The following is a 22,728-nucleotide window of genomic DNA, read 5'->3' as shown; positions in this document are numbered from 1 at the left end:
ACGTCATCGGTCACGTGGTTCGGCCGCCATCTTGGAAAAACGGCAAAACTTTGCACCACGAAATCTCCAAAAGTGCTGAACAGAAAAAATTGAGACATGGCTCATTGTAAAGAACTCTCCATGGGGAATAAAATTGTTAATGATGATGTCATATGTCACGTGGTCGGCCGCCATCTTGGAAAAACGGCAAAACTTTGCACCACTATATCTCCAAAAGTGCTGAACAGAAAAAATTGAGACATGGCTCATTGTAAAGAACTCTCCATGGGGAATAAAATATGTTAATGATGACGTCATATTATGTCACGTGGTTCGGCCGCCATCTTGGGAAAAAATTGCACCTCCATATCTCTGAAAGTGCTGAATAGAAAAAATTGAGACATGGCTCATTGAAAAGAACTCTCCATGGGGAATAAAATAAGTTAATGATGACGTCATCTATCACATGTTTCGGCCGCCATATTTGTCCTAAATGGCCGATAAAAAAGTACATTCCGGCAAGTCCTCGGTCTCTGACCGATTTTTCATCTGTCTGTCTGTCTGTTTGCAGCACTGCGTCTACACTGTTGCACGGAGAATCGCCAAACTTTGCACACATATTCGTCTTGCCCTGGAATAGACTGTGCCCAATTTATGACGTCATCGGTCACGTGTTTCGGCCGCCATCTTGGAAAAACCGAAAAACTTTGCACCTCTATATCTCCGAAAGTGCTGAATAGAAAAAATTGAGACATGGCTCATTGTAAAGAACTCTCCATGGGGAATAAAATATGTTAATGATGATGTCATATGTCACGTGGTCGGCCGCCATCTTGGAAGAACTGCAAAACTTTGCACCACTATATCTCCAAAAGTGCTGAACAGAAAAAATTGAGACAAGGCTCATTGTAAAGAACTCTCCATGGGCAATAAAATATGTTAATGATGACGTCATATGTCACGTGGTCGGCCGCCATCTTGGAAAAACCGAAACATTTTGCACCACTATATCTCCAAAAGTGCTAACAGAAAAAATTTAGACATGGCTCATTGTAAAGAACTCTCCATGGGGAATAAAATATGTTAATGATGATACCATTGGTCACGTGGTTCGGCCGCCATCTTGGAAAAACGGGAAAACTTTGCACCACTATATCTCCAAAAGTGCAGAATGGAAAAAATTGAGAGATGGCTCATTGTAAAGAACTCTCCATGAGGAATAAAATATGTTAATGATGATGTCATCTATCACGTAGTTCGGCCGCCATATTTGTTCTAAATGGCCGATAAAAAAGTACATTCCGGCAAGTCCTCGGTCTCTGACCGATTTTTCATCTGTCTGTCTGTCTGTCTGTCTGTCTGTTTGTCTGTTTGCAGCACTGCGTCTACACCGTTGCACGTAGAATCGCCAAACTTTGCACAAATATTGGTCTTGCCCTGTAATAGACTGTGCCCAATTGATGACGTCATCAGTGACGTGGTTTGGCCGCCATCTTGGAAAAACCGAAAAACTTTGCACCTCTATATCTCCGAAAGTACTGAACAGAAAAAATTGAGACATGGCTCATTGTAAAGAACTCTCCATGGGGAATAAAATATGTAAATGATGATGTCATCAGTCACGTGGTTCGGTCGCCATCTTGGAAAAACGGCAAAACGTTGCGCCACTATATCTCCAAAAGTGCTGAACAGAAAAAATTGAGACCTGGCTCATTGTAAAGAACTCTCCATGGGGAATAAAATATGTTAATGATGACGTCATATGTCACGTGGTCGGCCGCCATCTTGGAAAAACCGAAAAACTTTGCACCTCCATATCTCCGAAAGTACGCAACAGAAAAAATTGAGACATGGCTCATTGTAAAGAACTCTCCATGGGGAATAAAATATGTTAATGATGACGTCATCAGTCACGTGGTTCGGCCGCCATCTTGGAAAAACCGAAAAAATTTGTGCCACTATATCTCCGAAAGTACTGAACAGAAAAAATTGAGACATGGCTCATTGTAAAGAACCCTCCATGGGGAATAAAATATGTTAATGATGACGTCATCAGTCACGTGGTCGGCCGCCATCTTGGAAAAACGGCAAAACTTTGCACCACTATATCTCCAAAAGTGCTGAACAGAAAAAATTGAGACATGGCTCATTGAAAAGAAATCTCCATGGGGAATAAAATATGTTAATGATGATGTCATATGTCACGTGGTCGGCCACCATCTTGGAAAACGGCAAAACTTTGCACCACTATATCTCCAAAAGTGCTGAACAGAAAAAATTGAGACATGGCTCATTGCAAATAACTCTCCATGGGGAATAAAATATGTTAATGATGACGTCATCAGTCACGTGGTCGGCCGCCATCTTGGAAAAACGGCAAAACTTTGCACCACTATATCTCCAAAAGTGCTGAACAGAAAAAATTGAGACATGGCTCATTGCAAATAACTCTCCATGGGGAATAAAATATGTTAATGATGACGTCATCAGTCACGTGGTCGGCCGCCATCTTGGAAAAACGGCAAAACTTTGCACCACGAAATCTCCAAAAGTGCTGAACAGAAAAAATTGAGACATGGCTCATTGTAAAGAACTCTCCATGGGGAATAAAATATGTTAATGATGATGTCATATGTCACGTGGTCGGCCGCCATCTTGGAAAAACGGCAAAACTTTGCACCACTATATCTCCAAAAGTGCTGAACAGAAAAAATTGAGACATGGCTCATTGTAAAGAACACTCCATGGGGAATAAAATATGTTAATGATGACGTCATCAGTCACGTGGTCGGCCGCCATCTTGGAAAAACCGAAAAATTTTGCACCTCCATTTCTCTGAAAGTGCTGAATAGAAAAAATTGAGACATGGCTCATTGTAAAGAACTCTCCATGGGGAATAAAATATGTTAATGATGATGCCATCGGTCATGTGGTTCGGCCGCCATCTTGGAAAAACGGGAAAACTTTGCACCACTATATCTCCAAAAGTGCAGAATGGAAAAAATTGAGACATGGCTCATTGTAAAGAACTCTCCATGGGGAATAAAATATGTTAATGATGACGTCATCGGTCACGTGGTTCGGCCGCCATCTTGGAAAAACGGCAAAACTTTGCACCACGAAATCTCCAAAAGTGCTGAACAGAAAAAATTGAGACATGGCTCATTGTAAAGAACTCTCCATGGGGAATAAAATTGTTAATGATGATGTCATATGTCACGTGGTCGGCCGCCATCTTGGAAAAACGGCAAAACTTTGCACCACTATATCTCCAAAAGTGCTGAACAGAAAAAATTGAGACATGGCTCATTGTAAAGAACTCTCCATGGGGAATAAAATATGTTAATGATGACGTCATAATTATGTCACGTGGTTCGGCCGCCATCTTGGGAAAAAATTGCACCTCCATATCTCTGAAAGTGCTGAATAGAAAAAATTGAGACATGGCTCATTGAAAAGAACTCTCCATGGGGAATAAAATAAGTTAATGATGACGTCATCTATCACATGTTTCGGCCGCCATATTTGTCCTAAATGGCCGATAAAAAAGTACATTCCGGCAAGTCCTCGGTCTCTGACCGATTTTTCATCTGTCTGTCTGTCTGTTTGCAGCACTGCGTCTACACTGTTGCACGGAGAATCGCCAAACTTTGCACACATATTCGTCTTGCCCTGGAATAGACTGTGCCCAATTTATGACGTCATCGGTCACGTGTTTCGGCCGCCATCTTGGAAAAACCGAAAAACTTTGCACCTCTATATCTCCGAAAGTGCTGAATAGAAAAAATTGAGACATGGCTCATTGTAAAGAACTCTCCATGGGGAATAAAATATGTTAATGATGATGTCATATGTCACGTGGTCGGCCGCCATCTTGGAAGAACTGCAAAACTTTGCACCACTATATCTCCAAAAGTGCTGAACAGAAAAAATTGAGACAAGGCTCATTGTAAAGAACTCTCCATGGGCAATAAAATATGTTAATGATGACGTCATATGTCACGTGGTCGGCCGCCATCTTGGAAAAACCGAAACATTTTGCACCACTATATCTCCAAAAGTGCTAACAGAAAAAATTTAGACATGGCTCATTGTAAAGAACTCTCCATGGGGAATAAAATATGTTAATGATGATACCATTGGTCACGTGGTTCGGCCGCCATCTTGGAAAAACGGGAAAACTTTGCACCACTATATCTCCAAAAGTGCAGAATGGAAAAAATTGAGAGATGGCTCATTGTAAAGAACTCTCCATGGGGAATAAAATATGTTAATGATGATGTCATCTATCACGTAGTTCGGCCGCCATATTTGTTCTAAATGGCCGATAAAAAAGTACATTCCGGCAAGTCCTCGGTCTCTGACCGATTTTTCATCTGTCTGTCTGTCTGTCTGTCTGTCTGTTTGTCTGTTTGCAGCACTGCGTCTACACCGTTGCACGTAGAATCGCCAAACTTTGCACAAATATTGGTCTTGCCCTGTAATAGACTGTGCCCAATTGATGACGTCATCAGTGACGTGGTTTGGCCGCCATCTTGGAAAAACCGAAAAACTTTGCACCTCTATATCTCCGAAAGTACTGAACAGAAAAAATTGAGACATGGCTCATTGTAAAGAACTCTCCATGGGGAATAAAATATGTAAATGATGATGTCATCAGTCACGTGGTTCGGTCGCCATCTTGGAAAAACGGCAAAACGTTGCGCCACTATATCTCCAAAAGTGCTGAACAGAAAAAATTGAGACCTGGCTCATTGTAAAGAACTCTCCATGGGGAATAAAATATGTTAATGATGACGTCATATGTCACGTGGTCGGCCGCCATCTTGGAAAAACCGAAAAACTTTGCACCTCCATATCTCCGAAAGTACGCAACAGAAAAAATTGAGACATGGCTCATTGTAAAGAACTCTCCATGGGGAATAAAATATGTTAATGATGACGTCATCAGTCACGTGGTTCGGCCGCCATCTTGGAAAAACCGAAAAAATTTGTGCCACTATATCTCCGAAAGTACTGAACAGAAAAAATTGAGACATGGCTCATTGTAAAGAACCCTCCATGGGGAATAAAATATGTTAATGATGACGTCATCAGTCACGTGGTCGGCCGCCATCTTGGAAAAACGGCAAAACTTTGCACCACTATATCTCCAAAAGTGCTGAACAGAAAAAATTGAGACATGGCTCATTGAAAAGAAATCTCCATGGGGAATAAAATATGTTAATGATGATGTCATATGTCACGTGGTCGGCCACCATCTTGGAAAACGGCAAAACTTTGCACCACTATATCTCCAAAAGTGCTGAACAGAAAAAATTGAGACATGGCTCATTGTAAAGAACTCTCCATGGGGAATAAAATATGTTAATGATGACGTCATCAGTCACGTGGTCGGCCGCCATCTTGGAAAAACGGCAAAACTTTGCACCACGAAATCTCCAAAAGTGCTGAACAGAAAAAATTGAGACATGGCTCATTGTAAAGAACTCTCCATGGGGAATAAAATATGTTAATGATGATGTCATATGTCACGTGGTCGGCCGCCATCTTGGAAAAACGGCAAAACTTTGCACCACTATATCTCCAAAAGTGCTGAAGAGAAAAAATTGAGACATGGCTCATTGTAAAGAACTCTCCATGGGGAATAAAATTTGTTAATGATGACGTCATATGTCACGTGGTTCGGCCGCCATCTTGGAAAAACCGAAAAACTTAGCACCTCTATGTGTCCAAAAGTTCTGAATAGAAAAAATTGAGACATGCCTCATTGTAAAGAACTCTCCATGGGGAATAAAATATGTTAATGATGACGTCATCGGTCACGTGGTTCGGCCGCCATATTTGTCCTCAATGGCCAATAAAAAAGTACATTCCGGCAAGTCCTCGGTCTCTGACCGATTTTTCATCTGTCTGTCTGTCTGTTTGTCTGTTTGTTCGCAGTACTACGTCTACACCGTTGCACGTAGAATCACCAAACTTTACACACATATTTGTCTTGCCCTGGAATAGACTGTGCCCAATTTTTAACTCTCTCGGCCCAAGGCCTCCATTATGACGTCATAATTCGATAATTCGACAAGTACAAAACTTCATCCAATCAAGATGCAATTTCTTGAGCGCCATGTCGGCATAAAGTGGTGGAGAAAATAATAATAATGATGACGTCATCGGTCACGTGGTTTGGCCGCCATCTTGGAAAAACTTTGCACCTCTATATCTCCGAAAGTGCTGAAGAGAAAAAATTGAGACATGGCTCATTGTAAAGAACTCTCCATGCGGAATAAAATATGTTAATGATGATGTCATAGTTCCCTCCATTATGATGTCATAATTCGACAAGTACAAAACTTCATCCGATCAAGATGAAATTTCTTGAGCATCATCAAGGAATAAATTAGTTTAGAAAACAAATAATGATGACGTCATCGGTCACGTTGTTCGGCCGCCATATTTGTCCAAAATGGCCGATAAAAAGTACATTCCAGCAAGTCCTCGGTCTCTGCCCGATTTTTCATTTGTCTGTTTGTTTATTTGTCCGCACAGAATAAATATGATTTTCTCTGCAACCGTTGGTCCGATTGACAGGAAATTTTCACCATATGTGCAACTCCACCTGTATAATTTTTTATGATAATTATGACGTCATAGGTCACGTGGTTCGGCCGCCATCTTGGAAAAACTGAAAAACTTTGCATCTCTATATCTCCGAAAGTGCTGAATAGAAAACATTGAGACATGGCTCATTGTAAAGAACTCTCCATCGGGAATAAAATATGTTAATGATGATGCCATATTGCCATAGGTCCCTCCATTATGACGTCATAATTCGACAAGTACAAAACTTCATCCGATCAAGATAAAATTTCTTGAGTATAATCTAGGAATGAATTCGTTTAGAAAAATAAAAATAAAGACCTCATCGGTCACGTGGTCCAGCCGCCATATTTGTTTTAACACAAAAGCCTTAAAAACCACTGAAAATACATACTGGCGAGGGTTTGCAATCTCTGATTGCTCTTTCTTGTTCCACAAATGTGGAAGCGTCATTTTGAAGCATGGCAAGTTACTTAGCTAGATTAAGTAATTTTGTTCTGTTGATGGTCACATACAGATACCATTAGATATTTTATACCTTTACAGTATCTCTGAAACTTATTTCTGCAGCACCGTCACAGATATGCAGAAACTCTCATCACCGGATGCAACTTTGATTGAACTTCTTGAAAGCAAACATAGTCTATTCGAGCTATTCTGTCACCATATAATTGATTGTACCCTCTGAGTTATTCCTCGTGATAATGGGTGAACTACTACACAGAATGGTGTGTTTTACTTGTGGTCAATATGTACATTGCAGGCATTGGATAAGGAGCTGAGTATACGGCGCGAAGGTTACCGGACACTTCGCAAGCAAGCGCAGGAGCTGAAGAAGGAAGGAGCCGGACCCATGCTTGAGCCAGAGTTGATACGACTCGAGAAACGATGGATTGAGATTGAGAGCAAGTTTACCAAATTCCAGCCTCCGCTGTACCAGCCACCGTCATACCAGCTGACTTCATACCAGCCTGCTGACTTCCGCGTGGTAAACCTTTTCACTTTATGGAACAACATTGGATGTATTTTATCAACTGGGTTCATACTTACCCACTAGATTTCATAAAGAACCTCCAATGTATAAGTTCGGCTTTATTATGTAACACATCCATTTTTCATGGTCCTTGGGCGTCTTATTCAGTCCCTTTGCAGCTGATTTCCCCATTAATGAGTGCGATTAAATTTCAGACCTGTTTCAGGTGTTTCACAAAGCCCATTATCTAGAAAAATTGGGCCGCAAGCTCTTTGAGATGTTTACACGGCAAGGCTTCCCAGTTGTATTGCTAATTACTTTAGCCTTGGTGTTTGCAGTAACTTACCTGCACACAGAGGCCCAGACGTCCCATGCTGAGTGTGCCATCTTTTTATCCCTGTGCCATTTTTCATGATGACTTGTGTTAAAGGAGGGGTAACCAGTGGAAATGAAACGTATTGTGAAATTGATGATTTAGCCGGTCCGTCAATGCAATACATCTCCGTGAAACAATTCAGACTTCTTTGAAATATTTGTGTGCAGCTCGCAAAATTTGAACCTCCCTTTTCTCCAAATAGACAAACGCACTGGAGATTCTTGGAAGCCCCACCCAAAGGTAGAGGTGGCCAGCGAAATTATTGTGACGTCACTCTCTTGTCACAACCTGTGCAAATTAAATAAATGTAATCTTTATTCTAGGTCATATAATTATATAATGGCCACAGGGCACGCTTGTTGAAATTATGCAATTATCTGCGAAGAGTCGCAGTGATAATGAGAATAATAATACGAAGTATAATTATTAGTTTATTCATTCAATGATTTATTGCTTCGTTTTCAATTGAAGGCTCTTTATATAGAAGGAAGATAAGACGATGAATAATGACTGGTAATATGATTATAAAGCAGTGGGATACAAGGATGAGTCTAAGTATGGATGCTATGTATTTTTGTTTTTTGTTCACTGCTTGTTGTTATATTTAATAGTAACTATTGCTTTTGGGGTATGTACATGTGCGGAGAGGCACTTTTCTGTATGCGGTGGAGAAGCTACTGGAGGAGTTAGAACACAGAACAGATCAGGACGTAACAGGATGAAAAGAACAAGAAATAACCGTGGGAGGTTCGGGAGGCACACTAACAGTGGGATTGAGGGATAAAATCGAAGAAGACTTGGAGAATAAGGGATGTGAGGAAGAATGATGGCGAAGGACAAAATGGCAGAGGACAACGAGTCAACAAGATGGATACAGCTGCAAACTCTCAATCACATACATGAAAGGAAAAATATGAAACCCGGATGGAGTTGGACTTTGGGATGGTTAATGGGGGAAGACATCATCATTTTGGTGGATGGGGGATGACCTGAAATGGTGGTAATAGCTGCTTTGAACCCATGGAGGGAAGAATGAGATTGAAGAGATTAAGGAAGTTGTTGTTGTTGTTGTGTAGCTTTAGATAGTTCTCATGAACATGCCCGAGGCATGGAGACAGCCGGTTGATCTCCCAAGAGTGACCCAGAGATCCCCCACGTCCAGGATGGGGTACCCCCACCTTCATAAAGTCAGGACCACGACAGAGTTAGAGAGAAAAAGAGAGAGAGAGAGAGAGAGAGAGAAAGAGAGAGACAGACAGAAACAGAAACAGAAACAGAGACAGACAGACAGACAGAGAGAGACGAGGAGGAAAGGGGGCACCCATGATCGGCACTCTGACCATGACCGTACTTGCTGCTCTGACGATTCAGAGCAACAGGGAAGAATGGGGAAGATTTGGCCCCCCTACTTGTGTTGGGGGGTACAACCACCAGTAAGAGGTGTCCCCGATAGTTGTTGACAGAGGAAGTTGGTTCCACAGGTAAGAGAAAGGATGGAACGAATGAGCGGAGTCGATCAGCGAGTCTGTATTTTGGGAACTTCACCAGGGCAGGGATACTGGCAGACTGGGCAGAGATACTGGCAGACTGGGCAGAGATACTGGCAGACTGGGCAGAGATACTGGCAGACTGGGCAGAGATACTGGCAGACTGGGCAGAGATACTGGCAGACTTGACAGAGATACTGGCAGACAGGGCAGAGATACTGGCAGACTGGGCAGAGATACTGGCAGACTGGGCAGAGATACTGGCAGACTGGGCAGAGATACTGGCAGACTGGGCAGAGATACTGGCAGACTGGGCAGAGATACTGGCAGACTGGGCAGAGATACTGTCAGACTGGGCAGAGATACTGTCAGACTGGGCAGAGATACTGGCAGACTGGGCAGAGATACTGGCAGACTGGGCAGAGATACTGGCAGACTGGGCAGAGATACTGGTAGACTGGGCAGAGATACTGGCAGACTTGACAGAGATACTGGCAGACAGGGCACAGATACTGGCAGACTGGGCAGAGATACTGGCAGACTGGGCAGAGATACTGGCAGACTGGGCAGAGATACTGGCAGAGATACTGGCAGACTGGGCAGAGATACTGGCAGAGATACTCGCTCTTTCACGAGCCTCGATCTTGTATACAAAAAAAAAAAAAAAAGACTGGGCAGAGATACTGGCAGACTTGGCAGATTGGGCAGAGATACTGGCAGTCTGGGCAGAGATACTGGCAGACTGGGCAGAGCTACTGGCAGACTGGGCAGAGATACTGGCCGACTGGGCAGAGATACTGGCCGACTGGGCAGAGATACTGGCCGACTGGGCAGAGATACTGGCAGACTGGGCAAAGATACTGGCAGACTGGGCAGACTGGGCAGAGACGCTGGCAGATTGGGCAGAGATACTGGCAGACTTGGCAGAGATACTGGCAGACTGGGCAGAGATACTGGCAGACTGGGCAGAGATACTGGCAGACTGTGCAGACATACTGGCAGACTGGGCAGAGATACTGGCAGACTGGGCAGAGATACTGGCAGACTGGGCAGAGATACTGGCAGACTGGGCAGAGATACTGGCAGACTGGGCAGAGATACTGGCAGACTGGGCAGAGATACTGGCAGATTGGGCAGAGATACTGGCAGATTGGGCAGAGATACTGGCAGACTGGGCAGAGATACTGGCAGACTTTGCAGAGATACTGGCAGACTGGGCAGAGATACTGGCAGACTGGGCAGAGATACTGGCAGACTGGGCAGAGATACTGGCAGACTGGGCAGAGATACTGGCAGACTGGGCAGAGATACTGGCAGACTGGGCAGAGATACTGGCAGACTGGGCAGAGATACTGGCAGACTGGGCAGAGATACTGGCAGAGTTGGCAGAGATACTAGCAGATTGGGCAGAGATACTGGCAGATTGGGCAAAGATACTGGCAGACTGGGCAGAGATACTGGCAGACTGGGCAGAGATACTGGCAGACTGGGCAGAGATACTGGCAGACTGGGCAGACATACTGGCAGACTGGGCAGAGATACTGGCAGACTGAGCAGAGATACTGGCAGACTGGGCAGAGATACTGGCAGACTGGGCAGAGATACTGGCAGACTGGGCAGAGATACTGGCAGACTGGGCAGAGATACTGGCAGACTGGGCAGAGATACTGGCAGAATGGGCAGAGATACTGGCCGACTGGGCAGAGATACTGGCAGACTGGGCAGAGATACTGGCAGACTGGGCAGAAATACTGGCAGACTGGGCAGAGATACTGGCAGACTGGGCAGAGATACTGGCAGACTGGGCAGAGATACTGGCAGACTGGGCAGAGATACTGGCAGACTGGGCAGAGATACTGGCAGACTGGGCAGAGATACTGGCAGACTGGGCAGAGATACTGGCAGACTGGGCAGAGATACTGGCAGACTGGGCAGAGATACTGGCAGACTGGGCAGAGATACTGGCAGACTGGGCAGAGATACTGGCAGACTGGGCAGAGATACTGGCAGACTGGGCAAAGATACTGGCATACTGGCAGAGTGGGCAGAGATACTGGCATACTGGCAGAGTGGGCAGAGATACTGGCAGATTGGGCAGAGATACTGGCAGATTGGGCAGAGATACTGGCAGATTGGGCAGAGATACTGGCAGACTGGGCAGAGATACTGGCAGACTGGGCAGAGATACTGGCAGACTGGGCAGAGAAACTGGCAGACTGGGCAGAGAAACTGGCAGACTGGGCAGAGAAACTGGCAGACTGGGCAGAGAAACTGGCAGACTGGGCAGAGATACTGGCAGACTGGGCAGAGATACTGGCAGACTGGGCAGAGATACTGGCAGACTGGGCAGAGATACTGGCAGACTGGGCAGATATACTGGCAGACTGGGCAGAGATACTGGCAGACTGGGCAGAGATACTGGCAGACTGGGCAAAGATACTGGCATACTGGCAGAGTGGGCAGAGATACTGGCAGATTGGGCAGAGATACTGGCAGATTGGGCAGAGATACTGGCAGATTGGGCAGAGATACTGGCAGACTGGGCAGAGATACTGGCAGACTGGGCAGAGATACTGGCTGACTGGGCAGAGATACTGGCAGACTGGGCAGAGATACTGGCAGACTGGGCAGAGATACTGGCAGACTGGGCAGAGATACTGGCAGACTGGGCAGAGATACTGGCAGATTGGGCAGAGATACTGGCAGACTGGGCAGAGATACTGGCAGACTGGGCAGAGATACTGGCAGACTGGGCAGAGATACTGGCAGACTGGGCAGAGATACTGGCAGACTGGGCAGAGATACTGGCAGACTGGGCAGAGATACTGGCAGACTGGGCAGAGATACTGGCAGACTGGGCAGCGATACTGGCAGACTGGGCAGAGATACTGGCAGACTGGGCAGAGATACTGGCAGACTGGGCAGAGATACTGGCAGACTGGGCAGAGATACTGGCAGACTGGGCAGAGATACTGGCAGACTGGGCAGAGATACTGGCAGACTGGGCAGAGATACTGGCAGACTGGGCAGAGATACTGGCAGACTGGGCAGAGATACTGGCAGACTGGGCAGAGATACTGGCAGACTGGGCAGAGATACTGGCAGACTGGGCAGAGATACTGGCAGACTGGGCAGAGATACTGGCAGACTGGGCAGAGATACTGGCAGACTGGGCAGAGATACTGGCAGACTGGGCAGAGATACTGGCAGACTGGGCAGAGATACTGGCAGACTGGGCAGAGATACTGGCAGACTGGGCAGAGATACTGGCAGACTGGGCAGAGATACTGGCAGACTGGGCAGAGATACTGGCAGACTGGGCAGAGATACTGGCAGACTGGGCAGTGATACTGGCAGACTGGGCAGTGATACTGGCAGACTGGCAGAGATACTGGCAGACTGGGCAGCGATACTGGCAGACTGGGCAGAGATACTGGCAGACTGGGCAGAGATACTGGCAGACTGGGCAGAGATACTGGCAGACTGGGCAGAGATACTGGCAGACGGGGCAGAGATACTGGCAGACTGGGCAGCGGTACTGGCAGACTGGGCAGAGATACTGGCAGACTGGGCAGAGATACTGGCAGACTGGGCAGAGATACTGGCAGACTGGGCAGAAATACTGGCAGACTGGGCATAGATACTGTCAGACTGGGCAGAGATACTGGCAGACTGGGCAGAGATACTGGCAGACTGGGCAGAGATACTGGCAGACTGGGCAGAAATACTGGCAGACTGGGCAGAGATACTGGCAGACTGGGCAGAGATACTGGCAGACTGGGCAGAGATACTGGCAGACTGGGCAGAGATACTGGCAGACTGGGCAGAGATACTGGCAGACTGGGCAGAGATACTTGCAGACTGGGCAGAGATACTGGCAGACTGGGCAGAGATACTGGCAGACTGGGCAGAGATACTGGCAGACTGGGCAGAGATACTGGCAGACTGGGCAGAGATACTGGCAGACTGGGCAGAGATACTGGCAGACTGGGCAGAGATACTGGCAGACTGGGCAGAGATACTGGCAGACTGGGCAGAGATACTGGCAGACTGGGCAGAGATACTGGCAGACTGGGCAGAGATACTGGCAGACTGGGCAGAGATACTGGCAGACTGGGCAGAGATACTGGCAGACTGGGCAGAGATACTGGCAGACTGGGCAGAGATACTGGCAGACTGGGCAGAGATACTGGCAGATTGGGCAGGGATACTGGCAGACTGGGCAGAGATACTGGCAGACTGGACAGAGATACTGGCAGACTGGGCAGAGGTACTGGCAGACTGGGCAGAGATACTGACAGACTGGGCAGAGATACTGGCAGACTGGGCAGAGATACTGGCAGACTGGGCAGAGATACTGGCAGACTGGTTAGAGATACTGGCAGACTGGGCAGAGATACTGGCAGACTGGGCAGAGATACTGGCAGACTGGGCAGAGATACTGGCAGACTGGGCAGAGATACTGGCAGACTGGGCAGAGATACTGGCAGACTGGGCAGAGATACTGGCAGACTGGGCAGAGATACTGGCAGACTGGGCAGAGATACTGGCAGACTGGGCAGAGATACTGGCAGACTGGGCAGAGATACTGGCAGACTGGGCAGAGATACTGGCAGACTGGGCAGAGATACTGGCAGACTGGGCAGAGATACTGGCAGACTGGGCAGGGATACTGGCAGACTGGGCAGAGATACTGGCAGACTGGGCAGAGATACTGGCAGACTGGGCAGAGATACTGGCAGACTGGGCAGAGATACTGGCAGACTGGGCAGAGATATTGGCAGACTGGGCAGAGATACTGGCAGACTGGGCAGAGATACTGGCAGACTGGGCAGAGATACTGGCAGACTGGGCAGAGATACTGGCAGACTGGGCAGAGATACTGGCAGACTGGGCAGAGATACTGGCAGACTGGGCAGAGATACTGGCAGACTGGGCAGAGATACTGGCAGACTGGGCAGAGATACTGGCAGACTGGGCAGAGATACTGGCAGACTGGGCAGAGATACTGGCAGACTGGGCAGAGATACTGGCAGACTGGGCAGAGATACTGGCAGACTGGGCAGAGATACTGGCAGACTGCATGCGACACGACATGCAGAAACCTGGGGAGAGGGGGGGCGCACAGCATGGAAATGGCGGAGGTTGCCCGAGTGGAAAGGAGGTGTACAAGACAGAGAGACCACGAGCCACTTCTAATAATAAAATTTTAAAAATTGAATTACACTTTTCTATAACACTTTTATGAGTCCAGTGCAAACAACTGTACCTCAGAGAAAGGTAAAAGCAATTAAAATTTAAATGATTTTGACAAAACAAAAAGGCAAACAAGATGAAGAGCCGTTCTCGTCTTTGCAAGAAGAAGATAAACAATATTTGTTTTTGGGGTTTTCAAAGCAAGTGAGGGTCCAGCAGTGAATTTTGCCAACCCCCCAATGCCAACCTCCGATAAACACTGGAAATTGCTCATAAGCAAAACATAATGGAGTGTAAAACAAGCAAATAATAGAATGCCCACAAAAAGGAATTTGATTCACAAGCTTTCATTTAGCAGAATAATAATTACACCGAACTAATGGATTTTGGTGCAGCCTGCATGGTCGTGGTGGTGTATTGTGAGTGATCGTGCTAGGTAAAGGTCTACAATGGAGCCATGCTAAAGCCTTTTGTTCTAATAATGTAGTCCACAAATAACTGGATCCATGAGGGTAAGTTGTGTGCAGTAAAGGATACATGGTGAAATATTAGGTCCATTTTACATCCGGGGTAAATCAACACAAACACGCATAACTTCTTTGTAAGGCCAAGTGTTGCCAACAGCAGGGTTATTAATTGTGACTTAAAGCAGTTTGTGATGATACCTGCTGTGCTGCTATGCTTCGATGAAGGTAGTTATTCAGCCATTCGAAGCATGACTTTGCAGTCGTGATTATCACGCACTCTTGCACACCGACCGTGGGCCCACACATGAGTGTTGCACACCGACCGTGGGCCCACACATGAGTGTTGCACACCGACCGTGGGCCCACACATGAGTGTTGCACACCGACCGTGGGCCCACACATTAGTGTTGCACACCGACCGTGGGCCCACACATGAGTGTTGCACACCGACCGTGGGCCCACACATGAGTGTTGCACACCGACCGTGGGCCCACACATTAGTGTTGCACACCGACCGTGGGCCCACACATTAGTGTTGCACACCGACCGTGGGCCCACACATTAGTGTTGCACACCAACCGTGGGCCCACACATGAGCGTTGCACACCGACCGTGGGCCCACACATGAGTGTTGCACACTGACCGTGGGCCCACACATTAGTGTTGCACACCGACCGTGGGCCCACACATGAGTGTTGCACGCCGACCACAGGCCCTGCTGATTTTTGTACACCTACCATGGGCCCACCTAACTTTTGTACATTGAGCAAGGGCCCACCTGACTTTTGTACTACACCGTTTGTGGGCCCACCTGACTTTTGCACACCAATATCTAGCACACCTGACTTTTATACACTGATTTCTGGCCCACCTGATTTTTGTACACCAATATTTCCCCCCCCCCCCCACCCCCCTGACTTTTGTACTACACCAATTGTGGGCCCACCTGATTTTTGCACACCAATATCTGGCCCACCTGATTTTTGTACACCAATATCTGTCCCACCTGCTTTTTGTACACCAATATCTGGCACACCTGCTTTTTGTACACCAATATCTGGCCCACCTGATTTTTGTACATCAATATCTGGCCCACCTGACTTTTGTCCACGGATTTCTCGCCCACCTAACTTTTGCGCACCTACCGTGGGTCCAGTTGACTCTCACACACTGAATGCAGCCTCACTTGATGATGGTCACACTTAAACTTTATACGATGTTCACACCTTCTAGGCATGACATTTCTTAAGTTTTGTAAATGTGCACCTGCTTGTTTCACAGTTGCATAGAAACAATGTTTTTCATTAAATATTGAACTCAATTTCAGGTCGGGTCGGTGGTGGTATTCCTTGTAGCATTTTTCTTGCTAGTGGAAAGTGAATTGTAGAGCACTCTTACAACTAGATGGTATTCATAGAATACTTTCCCTGCACAGCCAACTTGGTGTGAGCCAACTCTTCTGTTTTTGCACGTTTTTTTTGATCCAATATGGCTGCCAGACCACGTGATCGATTACATCATAAATTTATATTCTGTAAATAATTGTTGCATAGATCTGGCTCAATAAATTTCAAACTGATCAGACTAAGTGTTGTCCCTGTTGAATTATGACGTCATAATTATGGCACCAATGACGCCATCGTTAACAACACCTATTCCCCATATGGAGATATTTACAATGAGCCACGTTTCAATTTTTTCCAAAGAGCGGTTTTGGAGATATGGAGGTGCAACATTTTTTCAGTTTTTACAAGATGGCGCCTGTACCACATGACCTATGACGTTATGATTATCATTAAAATATTCTAAAGGAGGAGGCGCTTCTGTGGTGAAAATTTCGTGTCCATCAGACCAACAGTTGCTGAAAATGAAATCTTCCAACAGTACGTAATTAAGAATTCACGGACTGTGTTTTTGGGTGTTAATTTTTATTTGAAGAAGAAGAAGACGATTTTGTCACAAATAAACATACAAACAAGAAGACATCATGCAGAGCACGATACTTGCAAAATCCACACCCTCCCCATCCCCCCCCCCCCCCCCCCAAAGGATGCCATTGATCCATCAAATTGTCCATTTCATCCAGATAAAAATTGACGATCTCGATCAAAGATAGGGTTAATAGGATGAAAAGTGTCGATTTTTCAAATTAAAATCGATTTTAGAAGTTTCACCTTGAGTTGACCTTTGAACTTTTGACCACAAAAATAGTTGGTTTCCCTATTTAGTGAATCAGTGCAAATGCTGTTCAATGTTCAATTCAATCGGATGAAAATTGACAGTTTTTTTTCAGATAAAAATTGATGATTTTGGAAGTTTGACCTTGAATTGACTTTTGACCTTTTTACCTCAAAATAGTACGTTTCCTAATGCAATGAGGCAATGTGCAAATGCTGTTCTGTTTTTGAGACAATCGGTTGAAAATTGATGGTTTTTCAGATGAAAATTGATTATTTTTGAAATTAGACCTTGAGCTGACCTTTGACCTTTTGACCTCAAAAATAGTTATTTTCCCAATTTAGTGACTCAATGTGCAAATGCTGTTCAATTTCCAAGTCAATGGGATGAAAATTGACAGTTTTTCAGATGAAAAATGGCGATTTTAGAAATTTGACCTCCAGATGACCTTTGACCTCAAAATCAATAAGCTTCTCAATTGTGACGACCTCTACAACTTGATGAAGTTTCATGACGATCGTTTTAGAATTGTGACCTGTAGGCTGGTGACGAACAGTCAAACAAACAGTCAAACAGACAGACAGAACCACAAATGCAACCGACCAATATACTTGAAAAATCTTCGATTTTGCAAGTAACAAACATCACCATATATGATTGCTCTATTATAATAAGATGTGTATATATCTATCTATAATTCCAGTAATCTCTGTGTGTATGTTTGTATGTTTGTATGTTTGTATGTTTGTATGTTTGTATGTCTGTGACCGCTGTTTCTCGACAACCACGGGTCCGATATACTTTAAACTTGCCAGGTATATTGCTGGGGACCCGAGGATGTGCCTTTTCAAGGTTTCATATTAATCGGAGAAGTAGTTACCGAGCTATGTCCAAAAAACGATTCAACCAATCAGAGAGCAGCGAGCTATCACGTGTGCTGAACGTGGCGAACAGACTCTGCCTCGGACGGCACATTTGAGAGCGTATTCATTTATTTCACGTTGGAAAACTATGTTGCCGTTAAACTATGTTTTAAAACTAATTAAAACTAATTTGCGATTCATCGTAACTGCGATTTGCGACCTTCCGGACAGTGAAGACTGCACTTCCGGCAGCCAATCACAGAACGCGTTGTTGCGTAGGCGTGGCCGATGTGAGAGCGAGCCGAGCCGAGCGCGTGCGCCATTACGGTTCGTAATTCGATTTCTTCCGGAGAAAATAATAATTTCTCGATTTCTTATGCGCATTATTTCTCCCAATTCAGTCAGAGCGAAGGGCGGAAGCGAAGAGCGTTGTTTTTTTTGTTTACGGGCGTACGGGCGGGGTAGAGCGTACGGGTAGCGTTTTTTTTTTTTTTTGGCAAGGAACGGGCACCCACGTACGGGCATGCCCTAGTATATATAAACTGAACATCAAAATAAACCACTTTCATTTTTTGAAATGTGCAGCTTTACAAACACGTTTCTTCAATTGCAATGGCTGATTATGTAACGGGAACTTCACTTCAATGACCAGGTTGATCAACAATGGCATGCTTGAGTGGTTCTGCATAGTGGATCTTTCCCTTTAAATAATGACCCTCATAATGAAATCCTTCAGTTCTCAAGGTTAGACATTCATTTACTGCTGCGAGACACTCCAGTCACTCTAGAGGCTTCTGACAGCGAAAACAACAAGAAAATTCAGATGCCACTCCTGACATCTGAACAACGTTTAAGGGCAATTGGGATGCTTGAGGCTGATGTAAGCTAGTGAACAATTGCCCAACGTCTTTGTTGCTCACAGCCTGCAATCCAACCTGGCCAGGTGTTACGGTGAAACTGGAACTGTGAATGATGGTCCACGAAGAGGAAAACCATGGTAACCACCCCAAACCAAGATCACTGGATTGTGCTGCAGCATCTTCATGATCGTTTCTGCCCTGCGATGCAAAAAACTGCAGTGACAAAAGGTCGCCACAACAACCGCTTCAGTGTCTCTACTGTGCGGAGGCGGTTGAGAAGTCGGGGCCTGGTGGCAAGACGTCCTTGCAGAGGTTCAGTGTTGAACGCAGTGCATCGGCGGAACAGACTAAGATGGTGTCTGCAGCATCGCCGCTGGACACAGCAACAGTGGAGTGCAGTCTTGTTCAGCGATGAGTCCATATTTTGCCTTCATGCTGCTGATGGGCGTCAACGGGTATGGCGCAAAGGTGGGGAAAGGTATGCATCATGCTGTATTCGCCAGATCAATCGTTGGGGAGGACCCAGTGTGATGGTATGGCCGGCATTTCCACTCGTTTCAGGACACCTCTGGTCATCATCGAAGGCAATCTCACTAGTCAGTGTTATGTCAATTAAGTTTTGAGACCATATCTGCTGCCATTTCTCCAGGCTCATCCTGACCGCAGTTTTCGAGCAGGACAACGCTCGACCCCATGCTGCTCGCCTGACCACCAACTTCCTCCAGGTTGAAGTGATGCCTTGGATGCCTTATTCCCCTGACCTCAATCCCATTGAGCATTTATGGGATGAGCTTGGTCGACGTCTTGCATCGAGGAGATCAACGGCTGTCTCACAGCAAATGCTCATTCAAGACTTGCAGGAGGAGTGGGACAGACTTACCCAGGACCGCATCAGACGCCCGGGTACAGACCATGCGTCGGAGGTGTACAGCCTGCATCACAGCTCAGGGAGGACACATCACAGCTCAGGGATATTGAGGACTGCTGTCATTCTGTCTTTGACTGTTAGGAGTGTTGTGTCCATTCCTGTGTCATTTTGTTTTGACTGTATTCAGGTGCGTGCCTTTGTGTTGCAGTGCTGTGACTTTTGTTGCACCATCCCTTGTGATGTTTATGCTTTTTGCTTTTTTGTGATTGAGGCAAACTCTTGTTTATTGACATGTGTTTAGTAAAGATAGCTGAACTTTACCTCTGTGTTCAAATATTTTTCATTTTCGCGTGGAGGATTTCAATGAGTGTCCTTCTAAAGATTTGATAAGTTTCTTTTGATGTTGAGTATATATACACATTTGTATATATTTATATATATTGACGAATATAAACAGTGCAATCATTCATATTATGATCTATACAGTGTCGGTTCTGCCTAGGCAAGGGTTACAATCAAGGATGGGTCACCACTCTGACGCAGGATACTGGACTGACAGTAGGCCTCCAGAAAATTTGAAATTTGTTCATGATGCCAACGATAACTCGTGTACTTTTCGTGAAGGACACCGTGGGATTTTTAACATACATGAACTAATTCTCGCAGAAGGGACACCCAGTTTAACTTCCATCCGATGGGCGGCACACACATTGATGCCTGTCCCGTCTGCAAAACACCAAGATGACAGTTTGTAGCTGAGGCGGGATTCAAACCTAGGCTCGGACAACTCAGAGTCGAGTGCGCACACCTCAAGAGTATCCTGCCAGCCTCCATACTATAGAGTCGAGTGTGCACACCTCTAGAGTATCCTGCCAGCCTCCATACTATAGAGTCGAGTGTGCACACCTCAAGAGTATCCTGCCAGCCTCCATACTATAGAGTCGAGTGTGCACACCTCAAGAGTATCCTGCCAGCCTCCATACTATAGAGTCGAGTGTGCACACCTCTAGAGTATCCTGCCAGCCTCCATACTATAGAGTCGAGTGTGCACACCTCTAGAGTATCCTGCCAGCCTCCATACTATAGAGTCGAGTGTGCACACCTCTAGAGTATCCTGCCAGCCTCCATACTATAGAGTCGAGTGTGCACACCTCAAGAGTATCCTGCCAGCCTCCATACTATAGAGTCGAGTGTGCACACCTCTAGAGTATCCTGCCAGCCTCCATACTATAGAGTTGAGTGTGCACACCTCTAGAGTATCCTGCCAGCCTCCATACTATAGAGTCGAGTGTGCACACCTCTAGAGTATCCTGCCAGCCTCCATACTATAGAGTCGAGTGTGCACACCTCTAGAGTATCCTGCCAGCCTCCATACTATAGAGTTGAGTGTGCACACCTCTAGAGTATCCTGCCAGCCTCCATACTATAGAGTCGAGTGTGCACACCTCTAGAGTATCCTGCCAGCCTCCATACTATAGAGTCGAGTGTGCACACCTCTAGAGTATCCTGCCAGCCTCCATACTATAGAGTCGAGTGTGCACACCTCTAGAGTATCCTGCCAGCCTCCATACTATAGAGTCGAGTGTGCACACCTCTAGAGTATCCTGCCAGCCTCCATACTATAGAGTCGAGTGTGCACACCTCTAGAGTATCCTGCCAGCCTCCATACTATAGAGTCGAGTGTGCACACCTCTAGAGTATCCTGCCAGCCTCCATACTATAGAATCGAGTGTGCACACCTCTAGAGTATCCTGCCAGCCTCCATACTATAGAGTCGAGTGTGCACACCTCTAGAGTATCCTGCCAGCCTCCATACTATAGAGTCGAGTGTGCACACCTCTAGAGTATCCTGCCAGCCTCCATACTATAGAGTCGAGTGTGCACACCTCTAGAGTATCCTGCCAGCCTCCATACTATAGAGTCGAGTGTGCACACCTCTAGAGTATCCTGCCAGCCTCCATACTATAGAGTCGAGTGTGCACACCTCTAGAGTATCCTGCCAGCCTCCATACTATAGAGTCGAGTGTGCACACCTCTAGAGTATCCTGCCAGCCTCCATACTATAGAGTCGAGTGTGCACACCTCTAGAGTATCCTGCCAGCCTCCATACTATAGAGTCGAGTGTGCACACCTCTAGAGTATCCTGCCAGCCTCCATACTATAGAGTCGAGTGTGCACACCTCTAGAGTATCCTGCCAGCCTCCATACTATAGAGTCGAGATCAATTTGAATGCCAAATAAGTTGAATTGAGGAATTCAAATCGGGCTTTGTGGAGGCAATTCTTGCCCATTCAAATGTAAACTCATTCAAATGTAAACTCATTCAAATGAAACTCATTCAAATGTAAACTCACTCATTCAAATGGATCTTGTTTCAAAGTTGGAGCTATCACTTCCACTCTACTAGTCCAATACCATTTCCTAGTTGTACGGAGTACTGTGTCATTCAGCTGAGCAGACAAGAAAATCCACACCCATTCTCTTGTACTATTTCACTGCACATTGTCTGACAGGACAGCACAGAGGGATCACACTGTCCTTTGAGCTGTCTTACCTGGATTAAATTCTCAACCTGTATAAGCTCTCAAATTGGTGCTTCGCAATGACGACATTCCATCAAAAAGTGAACCACCAATCGAATGGACGTTCAGTTGGGCATCCGTCTGCTAACACGAGTTGATGGACTTTCAGCGATCCCACTGTCTTTTGTGCAATCGGTGTCAGCACCCTGACCAAATTCATCCTCCCGCACCTCGGCCAATGTGCAGGGGGCCCGGAATCAGCGACAAAGCCCTGTCTGTAGTAAGGATTCAACCAGAGGGCCAAATTTGTCACATGGAATCTCAATTCCTCATGCCTTTGCGAACAGCAGCACAAAATGTGG

General features: G+C 46.0%; 1 protein-coding gene across 10 annotated transcripts in view; it reads left to right on the top strand.

Moving 5' to 3' along the window:
• Positions 1-22,728, top strand: part of LOC137439963 (dystrophin) — a 1,283,433-nt gene that overhangs the window by 623,900 nt on the left and 636,805 nt on the right. For all 10 annotated transcript variants that reach the window (XM_078768445.1, XM_078768443.1, XM_078768444.1 and 7 more), the window contains one exon: positions 7,340-7,564. In XM_078768445.1, the coding sequence (XP_078624571.1) occupies positions 7,340-7,564 (225 nt within the window). The remainder of the gene's footprint in view (positions 1-7,339; positions 7,565-22,728) is intronic.

This window comes from Myxine glutinosa, chromosome 14, assembly GCF_964187855.1.
Source record: "Myxine glutinosa chromosome 14, kmMyxGlut1.1, whole genome shotgun sequence".
Classification (NCBI taxonomy): domain Eukaryota; kingdom Metazoa; phylum Chordata; class Myxini; order Myxiniformes; family Myxinidae; genus Myxine; species Myxine glutinosa.
The sequence above is the reverse complement of the archived record's forward strand: the minus strand, read 5'-3'. Positions and strand labels throughout refer to the sequence as shown.